The 16,680-nt window shown below is 32.7% G+C and overlaps 2 protein-coding genes across 4 annotated transcripts; one reads left to right on the top strand and one right to left on the bottom strand.

The window, feature by feature from the left end:
* The first annotated feature begins 201 nt into the window (after positions 1–201).
* On the top strand, positions 202–10,828 carry LOC140040067 (glutathione hydrolase 1 proenzyme-like). Of its 2 annotated transcripts, XM_072085736.1 has the most exons (15): positions 202–347; positions 799–816; positions 2,484–2,677; positions 3,460–3,611; positions 3,995–4,118; positions 4,461–4,528; positions 5,139–5,212; positions 5,510–5,703; positions 6,113–6,197; positions 6,594–6,721; positions 7,080–7,168; positions 7,595–7,750; positions 8,263–8,380; positions 8,622–8,862; positions 9,077–10,828. In XM_072085736.1, the coding sequence occupies exons 1-15, from the start codon at positions 275–277 to the stop codon at positions 9,241–9,243; spliced, it is 1,881 nt and encodes a 626-aa protein (XP_071941837.1). In that variant the 5' UTR covers positions 202–274; the 3' UTR covers positions 9,244–10,828. The 2 variants fall into 2 exon arrangements, with proteins under 2 accessions (XP_071941837.1, XP_071941846.1); XM_072085745.1 differs by lacking the exon at positions 799–816.
* A 293-nt stretch (positions 10,829–11,121) lies between these two features.
* Positions 11,122–15,159, bottom strand: LOC140040089 (uncharacterized). 2 transcript variants are annotated; one of them, XM_072085768.1, is made up of 4 exons: positions 14,469–15,159; positions 13,531–13,587; positions 12,223–12,299; positions 11,122–11,330 (listed from the first exon to the last, which is right to left on the bottom strand). In XM_072085768.1, exons 1-4 carry the CDS (start codon positions 14,997–14,999, stop codon positions 11,243–11,245), a joined length of 753 nt encoding a protein of 250 aa, XP_071941869.1. In that variant the 5' UTR covers positions 15,000–15,159; the 3' UTR covers positions 11,122–11,242. The 2 variants fall into 2 exon arrangements, with proteins under 2 accessions (XP_071941869.1, XP_071941877.1); XM_072085776.1 differs by lacking the exon at positions 13,531–13,587.
* Between the last annotated feature and the right edge of the window lie 1,521 nt (positions 15,160–16,680).

The following is a 16,680-nucleotide window of genomic DNA, read 5'->3' as shown; positions in this document are numbered from 1 at the left end:
GATTGTATGATTATCAATGCAGAATTATTTGTTTGGTCAGAAAATAAATGTACGAGGATGTATACTAGTTTATCAGCCAATCAGAATGACAGCCGTAAGCAAACTTTTGAATATTTATGAGGCTACATAATGATCTGAGCCAATTTCCGGTGAAAATTACTGAAGCATTTCATTATTAATAATTACCTTTACAAGGAAGGATCTCTGGATTTTGAGAAAAATTGAGATTGAGAATAAATTTCATATAAAATTAATTTAAAAGCAGTATATTAACATGGCTACTGGTAAACCGTCTTATGATTCGTTAGGTATTGACATCCATGAAGAAGGTAGCAATGGAATTTCAGGTATTTTGAATACACGACAAATAAATTGTACGGCTTGCGAGCTACGCTAGGCTGAAAAAGAGAGGAGCTGGTGGTTAATTTTAGAAATATCATGGGTGTGTGATAGAGCCTTTGGCAATACTGTATGTGGTACTATAGGACCATGTCTCATGCCCCAGAGGCCTAACTAAGCTCTTTGTGTACTGTTTGTGAAATATCACCGAATTTATAGAAATTGACAATACGTTCACATATTTTATTTATTTGTTAATGTTATTCTTTTCATCAAATTAATATACAGTATAAAATAAATTAATTTATCTATTACTAGCTCTAGGGCGGCCTACCTAATTTAATAAATAAATTAGAATTTATGATAAAATAGTAAATGTAATTGTAAATGACCCCAAAAGTAATTGATATTATTATTTAATAATGCTGGTTTACATTTTGTTTTATCATCTTCCGCCAGGAGGTAAATCAAAATCAGGTAAGAAATCATGAGACTTATTATTGTATAAATATTCATTATTTTAAAGATTGGTGTATTTTTGGTTAAGTTGTTTGTAGTGACATTGTTGTTTGTTAACTATGTTTATTACTTGCTTATGTTTTTAACTGTATTACCTTCTTTTTACTAATTTGGGTTTATTTATAGTTTTATTTATAGTTTTATTTTTAGTTTTATGTTATTAAATTCTAATCAGTCATCTTTCCTTATAATAATATCAGATATTCTTGAACTGGCACTGGTTTGCCGAATACAATTAATGAATCATACATTTTGTGATTTTTAGAGATTGTTCATTTTTGTGTTGTGTTGTTTCCCAATCTTCTTCCAAAGATTTTGTTTATAAAATTATTTAATGCTTATTAATTGCTTATACTCTAGTTGCATCTCACACTTTGTAGATGAAAAATAATGAATTTGATTTGATATCTCTCAGCTTTATAATAAATGATATAATTTATAAAATAACATTTAAAAAAAGCTATAATTGAATTGATTTACTGCTGTAAATTGCAAATTATTTTTTCAATTTTTTATCTACCTTATTTTTTATAAAAATAATTTTTTTTTTATTGTTTAATTTGTAATTTACATAATTCCATTTGTTTATAATAGGCCTTCAAAATAAAAATTATGTAAAACCTTCGTTTATTATTATGATAATTACAGCGTAACACTTGGACTATAACTAGATCAATACTTGCCAATAGCAGCTGTTTTCATTTAATATAATGGCTTTGAAGTAGTGTGGCTAATACTAGTCAGAGTATTTTCAATGCATGTTTAATCTTTCTCTAAGTTTCCATTCTTTACAAAATTTAAAAAAATACTAATCATAGTTACAGTAGTAATACTTGAATAAAAAAAGCCATTTTACACAGACAAGCTGTAAACAGTAAGCGCAAAACAAAAATATAGAATCTATGTTAATAATAATACAGTACCTTAAATTTAGACAAAACATGAAAACTCACTCCAATTAGATGCAGATTCTATGTGGGACAAGTTGTCAACCTTTTCCGTGTCCGTTACGACTGCTCTTCTGTGTAAATTGGCCTTTAAAGGTTTTGTTTCTGAACACCTATTGTCCTTGCTAGGCTTTTCTTTATTCAGTGTAGATTTCTCTCTCTCTCTTCTTCTCATTTTCCATTCCTGTTTTGTGTCATTATATGTACCGTTTTCAGTGTTAATTTTTGAAAAAATTGTGCTTTCTATTAATTAAATCATAGACAAATTCCTAAACAGAATGTTACTAGTATCAGTAATATAATGAGTATATAGTGAGTTACTGTACATGTGGGGAAACAAATATTGGTGCTTGATGCTTACTGATCCCAAGGTCCTTGGTTCAAATCCTTCAGCAATTCCAAGAATTGCAATATATAATATATTACATGTGACTTGGTTGAGGTAGAATGCATTCCCATTGGCGAGTATTTGAATGATTTGATATGGAATGGAAACAAACATGTCAGTCAACTCTCCCAATCCCAGAAACTCTCTACTAGTATTCTGAAATGGTTTTTTTTAATGGTAAAAAAGAAGTATTTGGTAGCCTTTTTCGGGAGAGTTTGCAATTTTTAGAGTATTGAGAAAAATGAGTTACTTTTGTAATGGTTGAAATTTTCTCTTTATATTTTACTTAGACAAGCAGTTGTTGATAACAGATAGAAACACTAAAGCATTCCATGAGGCTGTACCGTTAAATGAAACTCATGCGTATCAACATGAAGAAATCTGTGGCTATGACGGACTCAAAGTAATCGTCCTGTCGTCCATTATCTTTGGGTTGGCAATTACTATCGCCATGGTGATTACTATAGTGTCAGGAATGGAACAGGTACAGTGCTTGTATTTTTACTACAGTGCTCCAAGCTGTTAATAATGTTTAGAAACAATTTTGTTGTTGGTTTGTTTGGCAAATTACTACAAAAGAAGCTTTGCTTTGCAAAAGTAATCTAAAAAAGAAGCCCATCCAAGAGAATTTATTTCACATTCAACACTGCCACTAATAGAATGGATTAAAAATATATAAAACAATATAACACATTTTTTTAAATAAAAGAGTACTATATATAAATATACACCTAAATTATGCAAAAATAATGCCTTTATTCATATTGTTTGGTAAAAAAAGATTTTTACTGAATTCAATATGCAAATACACAATAAATACAGTCATGTAATAATAATAACAATGTGTTAACACAATTACTGGTAGATGAATAAAGTTACTGGTAATACTTTAATGCAGTAGGATTAAATATAACCTTTGACCTATACAGTTTGACTTATTCATGTATTCCATTCCATATTGCAATATGATTAATTTAATCAAAAGAATATGAGCTCTATCAATTTGTGATGGAGTTGTAGCTTGGTGGTTAACAGCACTTTGCCTTCCACAGTCCAGGGTTCAACCCTGATTAAGTGCCAGGGTTGTAACTCGCATCTCTACTCCACTCCCTAAGCATAAAATGGGAAAATTATAGTTTATGCATGATATAATTTATCCGTCCTATGATGGTTACTTTGTGAAAAAAAGGTTTTTTTTTTTGTTTTTTTTTTTATTCAATTTTTTTTTTATTCAATTTTTAAAAAATCCAATGTATATTTTGATAGATTACACCTAAAGGAGCAGTATCTACGGGATCTCAGCAGTGTTCTGATATTGGTGGCGACATCTTAAAAGACCAAGGCTCTGCAGTTGATGCGGCTATTGCTGCCATGTTCTGTATTGGGGTGGTACATAGTCAATCTGGTGGAATTGGGGGGTAAGACTAACATTTGGTACTGTGTTTTCTGGATTTTGTGGTGTAGTGGGGTACATATCATACTATATAGGGTGGTGTAGTGGGGTACATATCATACTATATAGGGAGCATAGGTTGTAAAAATAAAACGAAAATAATATAATATATAAGAAATACTAAAACATTTTTGTCCAAAAACTTAATTAGTATAAAAATTAATGAAAACAAGGCCATATACATGGCTGCAGTAGCTGTTCACCGACCAACCAACTGTAGAGTCACGTTTGCACATGACTAAAAACTGATTGATGTTAGGAAAGAACTGATTAGATTATATTTTTAAAGCGTGATTTTATTTATTGTTGATAGTTTGTGAATAATATTATATTATGTATGATGTTTAGTGGTGGTTTTATGATGGTGTATGAAGCCAACAGCGAAAGCAGTAATGTGTTTGATTTCCAAGCTACGGCACCTTCAGATGCTACAGAGGATATGTTTGCCAGTGATGCAGACTTAGCAAAATATGTAAGTATCTCTACTTACAGACTTTGTGTTTCATATCCAACCTTTAATTCTATGCATCATTGATTTTGTGAAAATAATGTGAATTAATGGCATTCTAAATATCACTGAAATTTAAGGAGTGCGAAAATTGAAGACTGCAAACATAAACCAGTTTTAATGATCTATATGTTTAAAATATATTTAATGATGATGTTCAGACATACTATTACTAAGGTTTTTTAAATTTAACATATTTTTGTTACAAATTTCATTTTAAAAAGTAAATAGATAATTCACTGCCCTTTCTGAATAATTTTGGCATGATCCGTAATTGTTATAAATAACTCACTTTGTTGTTGTCAGGGTGCAAAAGCAGTAGCAGTTCCAGGAGAACTCCTTGGTATGCAGGTGGCCCATGATGCTTATGGAAAGTAAGTCTGTACTCTACCATTAGATGTATTATTGCATTCATTTAACTCTTTATAATTTATTTTAAATAAATATATATGTAAAAATAAGTGCTTAGGTTAATTTGAAAACTGACCAAGATCATTGACAAAGTTAAGAGTATTTTTTTAGCTAAGCATATTTGATAAATCTGTCACTTTTTGGAACTGTGACCTTAAAGACAATTTTGGTATCCGGTTGAACTTAACCAACAAATTATTATTATTGCACTGTAATTAATATTGCACTGTAAATTAGTATTATTATTGCACCGTAATATTGGACTGTAAATTAGGATTATTATTGCACTGTAATATTGCACTGTAAATTAGTATTATTATTGCACTGTCATATTGCATTGTAATATAGTATTATTATTGCACTGTAATATTGCAGTATAAATTAGTATTATTATTGCACTGTAATTAATATTACACTGTAAATTAATATTATTATTGCACTGTCATATTGCATTGTAAATTAGTATTATTATTGCACTGTCATATTGCACTGTAAATTAGTATTATTATTGCACTGTTATATTGCATTGTAAATTAGTATTATTATTAATATGGCACTGTAAATTATTTATAGGAAAAAATGGTCTGAACTTGTTAGTCCAGCATCCAAGCTTGCAAGAGAAGGCTTTACAGTTTCTTCAACTCTATGTAAGTACCAACCAAAATAACACAAACAACAACTATAAGATCTGGACTACATTTGTAATATTAGTGAGCTACTGTAGTCAAAGCTAACATGGTCGCCCTTATCTTACTATTTAATTAACGAAGTTAGAGTTAAACTACACTATTTAATAACATAGTTTGCTAGCTAGGTCGTATATAGCGCTTAATAGACAAAGCCGCTTTACATCATTACTCCGGTCAAACACGTATAGAACCATACTCCTATTATTTTGCAGCTACATGGTTAGTCACAGTAATGATATTTCTTGTTTTCTCTAGCTAATGCAATCAATGCCACCAATGCTGAACAGATGTCTGAAAAATGGAGAAGTATTTACACTCCAAACGGAACACCATTAAAAGCTGGAGAGACACTGGTGTTGTCAAGTCTTGCAGACACTCTTGATAAAATTGGAGAGGTCGGTCCTGAAGCGTATTTTAGGAATGAGTTCATGACGGAGGTCATTAATGCGGTGAGTGTCTTAGCAAGACTTAAGTGTTTTATTCTGAATGAACAAATCAAGTCTTTAAAATAAAGTTCTGATTATTATATTCATACTCACTTAACATGTGGAATACAACACCTAAATATAACAATACTCTACTATACCATTAGTAAGATGAACTCATCGTTCAAAGTTGCAGGTGCTAAAATATGGAATAACCTACCAACTGAAATTAAATATTCCACAACAATTGCTTCATTCAAAGCTTGGTATCGATCTTAATTTTTTTTTTCTGTCCCCCAAATTAATTTGTATCTAAGACCAAAATGCAACACAGGTTTTCTTTTACCTGATTGTGTAATCCTGTATAAAGATGTTGTTAAATAAATAAATAAATTAAATAAGCATTAATTGTTTTATAATCCTTTCATTTCAGCTGACTGATGAAGGCCTCATAAAAACTGATGATTTTGATAAATACAACGTCTTTCAAGCATCTCCACTTGCAGTTGATTATGGCAGTAAGTTTGTTTACAATGTTGTACATCATTTTTTTAGTCAAGTGACCGAGCAATGCAGACCCCAGCCATAATCGGCACAAGTTTAAGGGACTCCTAAATTAACTATTTCTGGTAGAATGACAAGTTTCTTGAAAAAGAACTAAAATCTGAGTGTGGCTTGAGTGTACTTAAATGAACCCAATGCATTTTTTGTGACCGAGCAGTGCCAAACCACAGCCATGATATTGGCACAGGTTCATAGATCTTCTTAACCATTAGTTCTGTTGGTAGAACAAGTCTTCTCAGATAACGGCATAAATCCAGCACATACATGAACCCAGTGCATCTTTCGGAAATAGTTGAATTGAATTAATCAATAACATACTTTTCTTCATACTGTTCTAATTTCCTTTGTAGATTACTCCATCTATAGTCCGCCAGCTCCAAGCGGTGGTCCTGGTCTTCTATCTATCTTGAATATTCTGAATGATTATGACTTTTCTACATCCACTGACGAGGCACTCAGGTATCATTATACAATTGAGGTAAGTTAAAAACAAATTATAAGACAAAAAAAAACGATAATAAAATGGTGAATTTTTGACATCTTATTGTAGTGGCATTATAGATTGCCTTATATACTAATCCAAAGGCAAATTTAAAAAAAAATGACAATGCTGTGGGTATCAGTGGCTGGATCACGATACAAAATAAAAATAAGCAAAAAGCTAAATCAAAAGGATAAAGTAAAACAACCAGAAAAATTAGCAGAGATTTTGGGCAATGCTCGCTCTTCATCAGTGCAAGTGCCTTATATACTAATATATTTTTTAACCAACACATCAGCCATTTTTAAAAGTCGTTGCCTAGTTAGCACTCTATGATTATTGTGTATATTTATAGGCTATCAAGTTTGCAAAGGCACAGATGTTGCATTTAGGAGACCCATCATTTGTGGATTCTGTTGACAATTATACAGATATTATGTTAAGGTATGTACAAGCTACACCCAGACGAAAGAACGTACTTGTAGTATATTTGTGATCAAGGATTGTATACTGTCCACTAAAACTTAGTTCCCACTTGCAACACATCTATGTAGGCGCAAAACAAGTGAGTTGACCAATCATAACGGTGGACTTACGTCCTTCCATTGCGGTGTCCCCGGGTTGGCTGTCAGTAGTGTTAAGGTATATATTTCCCCTCGTTTATTTCAAGGTAAAGAAATGTACCCTGAATTTGGGTCTGACAGTAGTCATGGCTGAGTACACCAAACTTGTGATGTGCGAGTAGTTTCATATAACTGGAAGTCCACCTATAGTAAAACATGCCCAAAGTTGGTGATTTGTTTGACAATTATCATCACATTTGCATTCTAATTAAACTAACAAAAATAAAAACTATTTATGTATTTATAGCGATTCAACAGCAGAAGGTATTCGTGAACAGATAAGTACAAACAGCACACATGATATAGAATTCTATACTGAGTTTGCAAATAGTTTGTCAGCTAGTGGAACATCACATATCTCAGTGTTGGATGAGAGTAATAACGATCTTGTGTCAATTACAAAGTAAGTATTCAACATATTCACCAAAAATAAGTATTATACCCCTTTCACACCACCTAGTACAACTCGGGAGTTTACACACACCAGGGTACACACCATACAAAGCACACAAGTGTTGACGCCCTAGAAAAAAAGAACATCAACAATTTTTTCCCATTTTTTGGGAAAACCATATTCTAACCAAAACTTTCTGATGGTTTCTTAACTGTATGCCTCACCTACTGAATATATAGGCAGTTTTGGTAAACTTGCAGCCTAAAGTTATTGATTGTCTCTTCAAACACTCCCCATCATCATACAAGCATTGGGTACAGGTCTTTTTCTTCACATTAATTACATTTGTATTAAGCTCTGTCATGTTCACACTATCAAACTGTATGTGACATAAACATTTGATATGCCCATATATGACGTCATTGTGCACAACACTTTTTTGTCAAACTAGTTTGATATTCTAGACTAGGCTTTACTTCAGAATTAGAAAGTCATACTACAATTGTTTGTTGTTTTTTCAGCTCGTTAAATTCTGACTTTGGGTCAGGCATAATGACAGAAGGTGGTGTTATACTGAACAATATAATGGATCAATTTTATTGGCAAGGAAAGTCTGCTACAGGACTCCTAGAATCAACTGTAAGCATCTGGCCACCCCTCTTTATAAAAGTGTTTTTTCCTTAGTCTAAGGGGTCATTCTTTATCACCTGGACCATAACATAGCAAAACCTCTACAAATGAGGAGGAAGGAGGAGCAATTTTAACACCATACCGAACCACTATTCAGGACACACTCCTATTAAGTGGAAACTTTGTTAGGTCCCTAAGGAGTCACCTTAATAGATGTTTATTGTATTATGCAAATTTGTTTTTTTCATAGACTAATAATATAGAAAGTGGCAAGCGCCCTCAGACTTTTCAAGCGCCGTCCCTCGTGTGGGACCTGAATGACAAGTGCGAACCACACATGGCTATTGGTGGCAAGTCTGGTAGTAATACCATAGACGCAATCGCTCAAGTTTTAATATCGTTTCTGTCGTTGGAAAAAGATTTGAATGATGCAATAAATGAAAGAAATCATGTGTATCATTCGCTGGAACCAAATACTGTTGTTGCTGAGTGTAAGTACAATATGTTCTTTGAAATTAAATAGACAGAAGATTGGCCAAATAAAAATTAGGTTGTGTTTCCAAAGGGAATAAAGAGTGTGAGAATTTCTTAACATTTCGGTTGTCATTATGCTACAAACTTCATATTTTATCCCAGATTGAAAAAAATAGTGTAGTTTTTAAATATTTTTTTTCCAAAAGTTAATAATTAAATTTTTGTATTTAGCTGATGTTCCTGCGGATGTGATTAGCGAGTTAAGAGATAAAGGTCATATCGTAGAAGAAAGTACGTCCGGCAGTCTCAGCGCTGTTTTCGCAGTGTACGAGAGTTACGATACAGTATACTGTTCTGCTGATTCACGTGAGAAAGATTCCGGAGTATCAGAATTTTAATAATTGGTACATACTAACTTTCCACCTGAAACTTAAGCCTGCTCTACACTAGCACCTTTACCAAATGTTGGTTCCCTAACTAATGTTGGCCATTGTAGGCTAGGTTTTATTTCAATTAGGTGGAAATTAGCTCAATAGATAATTGTTGTAGACTAATGTAGGGGACAAGTTATATGTTTCTAATGAAATGTAAAGGACCATGGTATTTTTATCTTATTTAAAAAGTAATAAATGTTGTAGGGTGTTAATAAAGCTTAATTCCCACTAGGATGCAACAAACGGGTGTAAACACCATGTTGGCTAATGACTAGCAGACAGTTCAAATAATGCATCGCTTGTGATTGGTCTACTACTTGTGTTGTACTTTGTGATTGGTCAATTACTTGTGTTGCACTTTGTGATTGGTCTTTGCTTTGCATTCTAGTGTGAACCAAACTTTCTGCTGAATAATTTTAATTAATATATTGTTGTAAGTTTACTGTTTTAGGACATTAGGTATCTGGCTAAACCTTTCTATATTTGTAATTTACTGTATTTTAGTAAGTGGTGAAACTATTGTATTTAATAAATATTAATAATAAATAACTTATAAATATATTAGAGAAAATTAGCAATTCATTATTCCAGGAATATTAATATATATAGAAATATATTTATTAATTTATTTACCATTGCAATAATATATATTGACTATAAAGGCTGTTTTAAAGAAAATGTATTCAACTGTTATGATTACAAGGACCTCATTTCATACCTTGTTTTTAAAAAAATATTTTGTGTTTTATTGATTAATTTAAATTAAACGGTGTAAAAGGTATAGTTATCTACCCTAATCTAGGTAGTGTTTTCCGAAAGTATGACCTGTACTTTTTCTGGCTGTTCTCCCAATTCTCAGTGCTGTTTCTCCCCATATGACAGTAGGCCTATCATAAATATTTGGTAATACAATATCTTATATTTATCACATGTTTTGCCTGTATCATGTTAGTTGCCTGTATCATGTTAGGTTATGTTAAAGGCTACGTTATAGTCTATGATACTAGGATTACATGTGAAACACATGTGATGTTGTATTATGGAAGATTCCTATGATGTTGGGAAAATCTAGATACAGAGAATCTGGTAGTCTGTTTTTACTCACCATTTTTACTTGTTTTTTGCTTATTTTATTTGTATTTTCATTGAGATCCTTTTGGAATTATTATAATAATAGTTAATATAACACCAGTTTAACTAGTGCAATGACTTATTTATATCATTCTGACCTAATTTCGAATACATTACATTTCAAAGAATTAACGTTGTAATCAATGTTCATAACAAGATATTCATAATATTCAATTATACTGATTTTACAATATTGCTATATAATATTTTTATTATTTGAATCAATTGTTTTTATTGCAAAGTTGTCTTTCATCTTTAAGTGCAATATAAAAACAGAACGCATTCCTTAAATCGATCTATTAATGTTCAAAACGTTTTTAACAATATATCGAAGAATGCATTATGTCAAAATAACATGGACAATAATGACTCCTACCTATATTTTATAAAATTCGATTAGATCATTAAATTTCATATCTATTTATAAAGCTTTGGTTTTCACCTACAACCGGTTCCCAAAGCAACGACGTACGCGCAACGTAATATTCGCGCAACGCACATAATTTGAGCAACCAATCACAAGCGATAGTTGAATGATGGTTGAGAATGATTGGTTAAATGCTGTGTCCTCTAATGAGGAATCAAGCGTCAGCTCTGAGTTCGCAAAATGTATATTATTATGTTAAATGTGCAGTATGTTTATGTTTTATATTATTTAATTCAATTTATAAAAATTAAATATAGTTACGTATAATTATAAATAAAACATCCTTACCACAACAATTTGTTGCCTTTTTATTTCATAAATAATTAATAGACTCAATTTATATTACACTAATTATACGATATATAGGAGGTACGATATCATTAATATTGGATAGGAGATGGTTACTTATTTTGATGTGTATTGATTCTCAATGCTTGACATAAGAGCCTCCTCTGAGCTGTTGTATGGTAGTCTACTTGTAGGTTTTTCTTGTCTGCAAGAGAGACGAAAATAAAATATATATTATGATTATCATTGATACTTAAGCTCCCACTACAGACGCAACGCGCAAGGATGTAAACGAGGCGACCAATCACAAGCGATGAATTATTCGAACAGTCGCTTATTATTTGTCTACTGTGTCTACGTTCTCACGTTGCGTCCTACTGGGAACCAGCTTTAAGCTTGGTTCCCACTAGAACATAACGCAAGGACGTAAACGCAACGCAAGCGTTTTAACCAATGACAAGCGAAGTTATAGACAGTTAGCAATCACAAGCGAATAAGCCATCGCTTGTGATTGGTCAATTCACTTGCGTTGCGTTACGTCCTTGTGTTGCGACGCTAGTGGGAACCACGCTTAAGCTTAAGTTTCCACTGCAACGAAAAGACGTAAGTGCAATCAGGGAAGAGTTAAATTACAATTTTATTTAATAATTTATAATTTAACTCTTCCCTGGTGCAATGCAAGTCATTTGACCAATCACAAGCGAAAGTTCAAACAATCAATCGTTTCAAGATTATTTGAACTGTCATTGGTCAACTCGTTAGGTTCTATACGCCGATTTAACTTAATATTGGTAAATAATTTTTTTTTTTTTCATACGTAAAGTATTGTAATTGAAAAATCGAAAAACATAAATAGTCTAGTTTAAAGCAAAGCAAGCGTAATACGTTCCAATCCAATAAGAATTCCTATGTTTATTCTCGTGACCGTAATATATCAACTTATTTTGTTAAGGTGGCCAAATACTGTACGAGCTTTGCTCTTTTTTGGTCATCCTTCCATTTTTGCTATATATTCATGACACTTGTTTTATTGGAAAATAAAAACTGAAACTGAAAACTGAAACTATATTAATTAACACGCGCGCGCGTACACTTACATTGCAGATGATGATTGTTCTAGTGATTTGTGGCTGCTTAGACGATTAACTGATATTGAAGATGAGTTGTTGTCAACCTACAGAGAAAGATGGTAGTTACTTTGAAAAACCTTTATTAATCTCATCAATTATTAATATCGGACGAATTCATCAAAAAATTACGAATCTCTCATGATCATTTTCAGCAAAAAAAAATACAAATCTCTCATCATCATTTTCAACAAGAAATTACGAATCTCTCATGATCATTTTCAGCAAAAACATTACAAATCTCTCATCATCATTTTCATCAAGAGAGGAAGAATAAAATAGCATCATTCGCAAAAGATGACGAATAATAGCGTCATCATAAAGATATTATTACGAATATTACATCATCATCATCGTCAAGAAAATCGCCGTCATCATAAATTATATAGCAAGATAAAAATACATTTTTGATTTAAAAGCAAAGTAATCACTATATACAAAATAGAATAGGTTATAGGCCTACAAATGGTTATCACAGATAATTGAACGCAAACACAAGAAAAACAATGAACATTAGTCAGTAGATACATAGAAGAGACACGAAAGTAGGTTAAACTTGGTTGGTTTCCACTAGTACGCAACGCAACGGAAGTGACCAATCACAAGTGCGACAGTTCGGAAAATCAATCGCGTGTGATTGGTCAAATTGCTTACGTTTTATTTACCTCATTGAGTTGCGTCTGGACAGTGGAAACAAAGCTTTAGTGGGAAAGTAATTTGTTATTAAAAGATCTAGTGCTAGGAAAGACTTTACATTGTTTCAGTGGGTGGTATACTAATACGATAAAACATGTTAGTCGTAAAAAATATCTGATAATGTACAGAATCTCTAAATCACCTCTGTTTCAATTTGCTGCGCCATTTGTTACCATGGCGACGTCTACGATAGATCATAAAACATGTATTAACGTTTAAAAGGAGCATCTTACCGGTACGTGTTTCTAGGTAACAAAGGAGTATTACAAATTGGTATTTTTCTTGGGTTTAATGTTTGAACATTTTCCAGGTAGTATCTTGAAATTAATAACGTATGGTTTATATTAAAGTAGGCTTAGGCCTACACTTCGTACTTTAATTGTTCTCAATCTTCAATATTGAAAACACATGAAAGAGACGCGTAAAGTCGACATTTTATTTACGCGCACCTCATAAATTTTATGTGTCTGTATGCCTACTTGTTCTCGCTCATAAAGATATTGCTAATTGATAAAATAAAATATTTGTTTTCTTGGTTATGTTAATGTGACTAATAATAAACTTTTATAACTGGACTCTAACCTTTTTGTAAACATTTGCTTCTTTAAATTTCCTAGTATCAAACCTAGACGTATCCTCCTAAATTGAAAGAAAGGATTAGTTTTAAAGCTCTGTCTACACTTTGCTATCAAACTTTATGTGATGTGATGTGCCCATATATGGACATGATGATATCATATCACTACCATATTTGGACACTTCACACTTTTTTTTTGTGAAACTAGTTTAATAGTTTAGAAGTTCCCATTAAGAGGAGGCAACGCAATGACCTAAGTGCAACGCAAGTAATTTGACCGTCACAAGCGATTGATTTTATTTGAACTGTCGCTTGTCGATGGTCCAAATTATTTGCGTTGCGCTTACGTCTTTGCTTTGGGTCCTAGTGGTGGTAACCAAGTTTTAAGAATATAATCAGTGTATATACCGTGCGGGGTTGTCAAATTAATCAAGTGTCAATATGTTTTTTTTATAAAGGTCAAAAGTAAATAGCGGTGCTAGTTGTAAAACACTAGAATTACTTGTTACTTACTGACCAACACCGTCATTACATGTTCACGTAAATAAAAGAATGAACGATGTCGAACATTCTACTATAGGCCTACTGTTTAGTTACTGCAATAACTACATTTTCTTTTTTCTTTAACTAGGCCTAGGTTTCTAACAATTGAAGCCCTTTCTGGGTAATAACTGTTTATTGTGATTGGCTGCCTCAAACTTATTCGTTATTGCAGTAAAAATGTATAGTAGAATTGTTTTGACATTCATGAACAACAATGCATGCACGTACGGTATACTAAACAAACGCAATAAATTACATATTGAAATATTAAGCCTACACTAACTAGCCTAGGCCTACTTAAGTCAGTACTAGCCCTAGCCTAGACCTAACACATTCAACCAAAAACACATTGACCATATAAAATATCATGCACGTACATTTGTCCATGACTAAAACCTACCAGTTGTGATGTATTTTGCTGTACATCCTCCTCCTCTTCGTTAGCCATTGAATGTATCCACGGTGATACATCAACATCCTCTTCCTCACATGCAATCATCAATGCTTTCATTTTATCTAAAATCCTCTTCTGTCTCGCATTTAATTCCCTTTCTAAAAGTTCGTCAGGCATCTTCCAAGCATTTCCCTTTCCAAGTTCTTGTTTCTTTGGCCGTATTGGAATATTTCCCCCTTGGTATCCCAGTGGTTCCGGTACCCTTGCGTTTGTTTTTACGTCTAGTGGTATTCCTAAAAGTTCGTCTAATTCATCCGTCAGTTTGGTCATTTCACTTCCATCATCCCAATCATCATAGTCAACAGTAGCTGGTTTAGTAGCATTTTTAGGCGTAATTGTTTCAGTATTTCCATAACGTGTAGGTGCCTCAAACCGATTAGGCCTATCTACAGCAGAAGACGTCATCGTAGAGTTTTTATTAGATTCTTGTTTTGAAACTTGTTCTATTGTCACTGCTTTACTGGGGCTAGATCCCATTCTACATCTTAACAAAATATTATGTACAAATATTATGTACTATCCTAAGCAAATAAAAGTCTTTCGATATTGGGCTGTGATTGTTTATAGTATCCAAAACAGATCAAATATTTCACCAGTGATACGACGACGAATGATGGACCTCCACCATCAATCTAGATTGTTGATAATAAGAACGGTCGCTAAGAACAAAGTGTGTCCCAACATTCGGATCATCTACGCAGCGTGTGCGTAAACAATACAATTGTTCACACGCGTAGGCGATATTATTTCTTTGTAGGAGGCGTTTTCTATAAAATGATGTTATGATTTAAAACAAGTTTGTCACACAGAATAATTAATATTCTGCTACTTTAATTAACAATAGATTAGTTTTATTTATAGCAATTGCTCCGCGATAAAGTGGTCGTTAATATACACTTTGTTTTTTTATAGAATTCGATTTTCCCTATTCAAAAGTCGACGTCTCAGCCCGCGTAGGCAAACGCACGTAGCAACGCGTTTGTGTTTTGACATATAAATAGAAAAGAAAAAAATAAACTTGACTGACTAGAATTAAGTTAGAAAGGGAGGTCAGTATGCAAGGTAAAACAAAGATTATTATAGCGCCACTAGTATAGTTTGCAATACAATTAGTGGTCATAAGAAATTATATTGATTGTTATTTTATAGTTTAAGTAATAAATAATATTAAAATAATATATCTAAATAGATAGTTTACCTAGCAACGACGACATACCTCGCGAGCGAGCGAGTCATCATAGTTACCATACACTACGTTTGTGTGCATCGTTTCTTAGTTTGCTTGGCATGTTCGTCATCATAGTTAACATACGCTACGTTTGTGTGCATCGTTTCTTAGTTTGCTAGGCATGTTCTCATGAATTATAGTTTATGGGAATAACATTGACATAAAACCTTTCCTAAAACAATTTAGATATAATTATCAAGAATGTTTTCCCACAAAACAGAATTATTTTACCATTAGGCCTATTTTAGATTAATGTTCTATTTTACTTTTTGTAATGTTTATTATTACCGTTAACCTAGGCATGCCTACAGAGGGTGCTAACTCTGATTGGGATTAGACTAGTATCCCGCTTGACTTTGGACCTGTTTTTTTTGCCTTTATTCAATTATGTTTAATAATAAAATCAAATTTGTAGGAATCTAGGCGTATATGACAAGGCAACAGCGTCGTCTTGTCATTTCGTTTTGAGAAAGTGCTCGCCACTCGGGCTTAGGCTACTCAATACTGGTTTAAGTCTATGATGATGCCCAACCAACCAAGAGGGCACCACAAAGTGCGTGTGCCAAAATGGAAAAAGAGGCTCCTTCCTAGGCCTAGCGATTAGCTTAAGCTTATTATTACATTAACAAATCTATACATTGCTACTTATCGTGACGTTAAACACATTAACATTCTTAAGATGTGTATTGAGTTTTCCTTCTCAAAACATTACATTATTACTCACTTTTCCGCTTTTTATGCTCGTTGAAATGTAACGTTTGCAGCATGCAACAAAGGCGGCAGGCTATAATTCTAAAAAAAGCCTGCAATGATCTGATTGGTCAATAGTCGTGAGAGCGCCTGCGGAATTGGTGGCGTTTGTCTTTTGGGCATACGCATATCCATTACTGCATTTAAAGAAAGAATATTAAAAGTCATGTATAGTTCTCA

Source organism: Antedon mediterranea, chromosome 1 (assembly GCF_964355755.1).
Source record: "Antedon mediterranea chromosome 1, ecAntMedi1.1, whole genome shotgun sequence".
NCBI lineage: Eukaryota > Metazoa > Echinodermata > Crinoidea > Comatulida > Antedonidae > Antedon > Antedon mediterranea.
The sequence above is the reverse complement of the archived record's forward strand: the minus strand, read 5'-3'. Positions and strand labels throughout refer to the sequence as shown.

What these genes read in the sequence shown, in the direction of transcription:
- LOC140040067 (XM_072085736.1), top strand. Translation starts at nt 275, where the DNA reads ATGGCTACTGGTAAACCGTCTTATGATTCGTTAGGTATTGACATCCAT. An exon ending in CAGGACTCCTAGAATCAACT is followed by an intron (nt 8,381 to 8,621) that starts GTAAGCATCTGG and finishes TTTTTTTCATAG; the next exon opens with ACTAATAATATAGAAAGTGG. An exon ending in AAATACTGTTGTTGCTGAGT is followed by an intron (nt 8,863 to 9,076) that starts GTAAGTACAATA and finishes TTTTGTATTTAG; the next exon opens with CTGATGTTCCTGCGGATGTG.
- LOC140040089 (XM_072085768.1), bottom strand. Translation starts at nt 14,999, where the DNA reads ATGGGATCTAGCCCCAGTAAAGCAGTGACAATAGAACAAGTTTCAAAA. An exon ending in AGCAAAATACATCACAACTG is followed by an intron (nt 13,588 to 14,468) that starts GTAGGTTTTAGT and finishes CTTTCAATTTAG; the next exon opens with GAGGATACGTCTAGGTTTGA. An exon ending in GAACAATCATCATCTGCAAT is followed by an intron (nt 11,331 to 12,222) that starts GTAAGTGTACGC and finishes TCTCTCTTGCAG; the next exon opens with ACAAGAAAAACCTACAAGTA.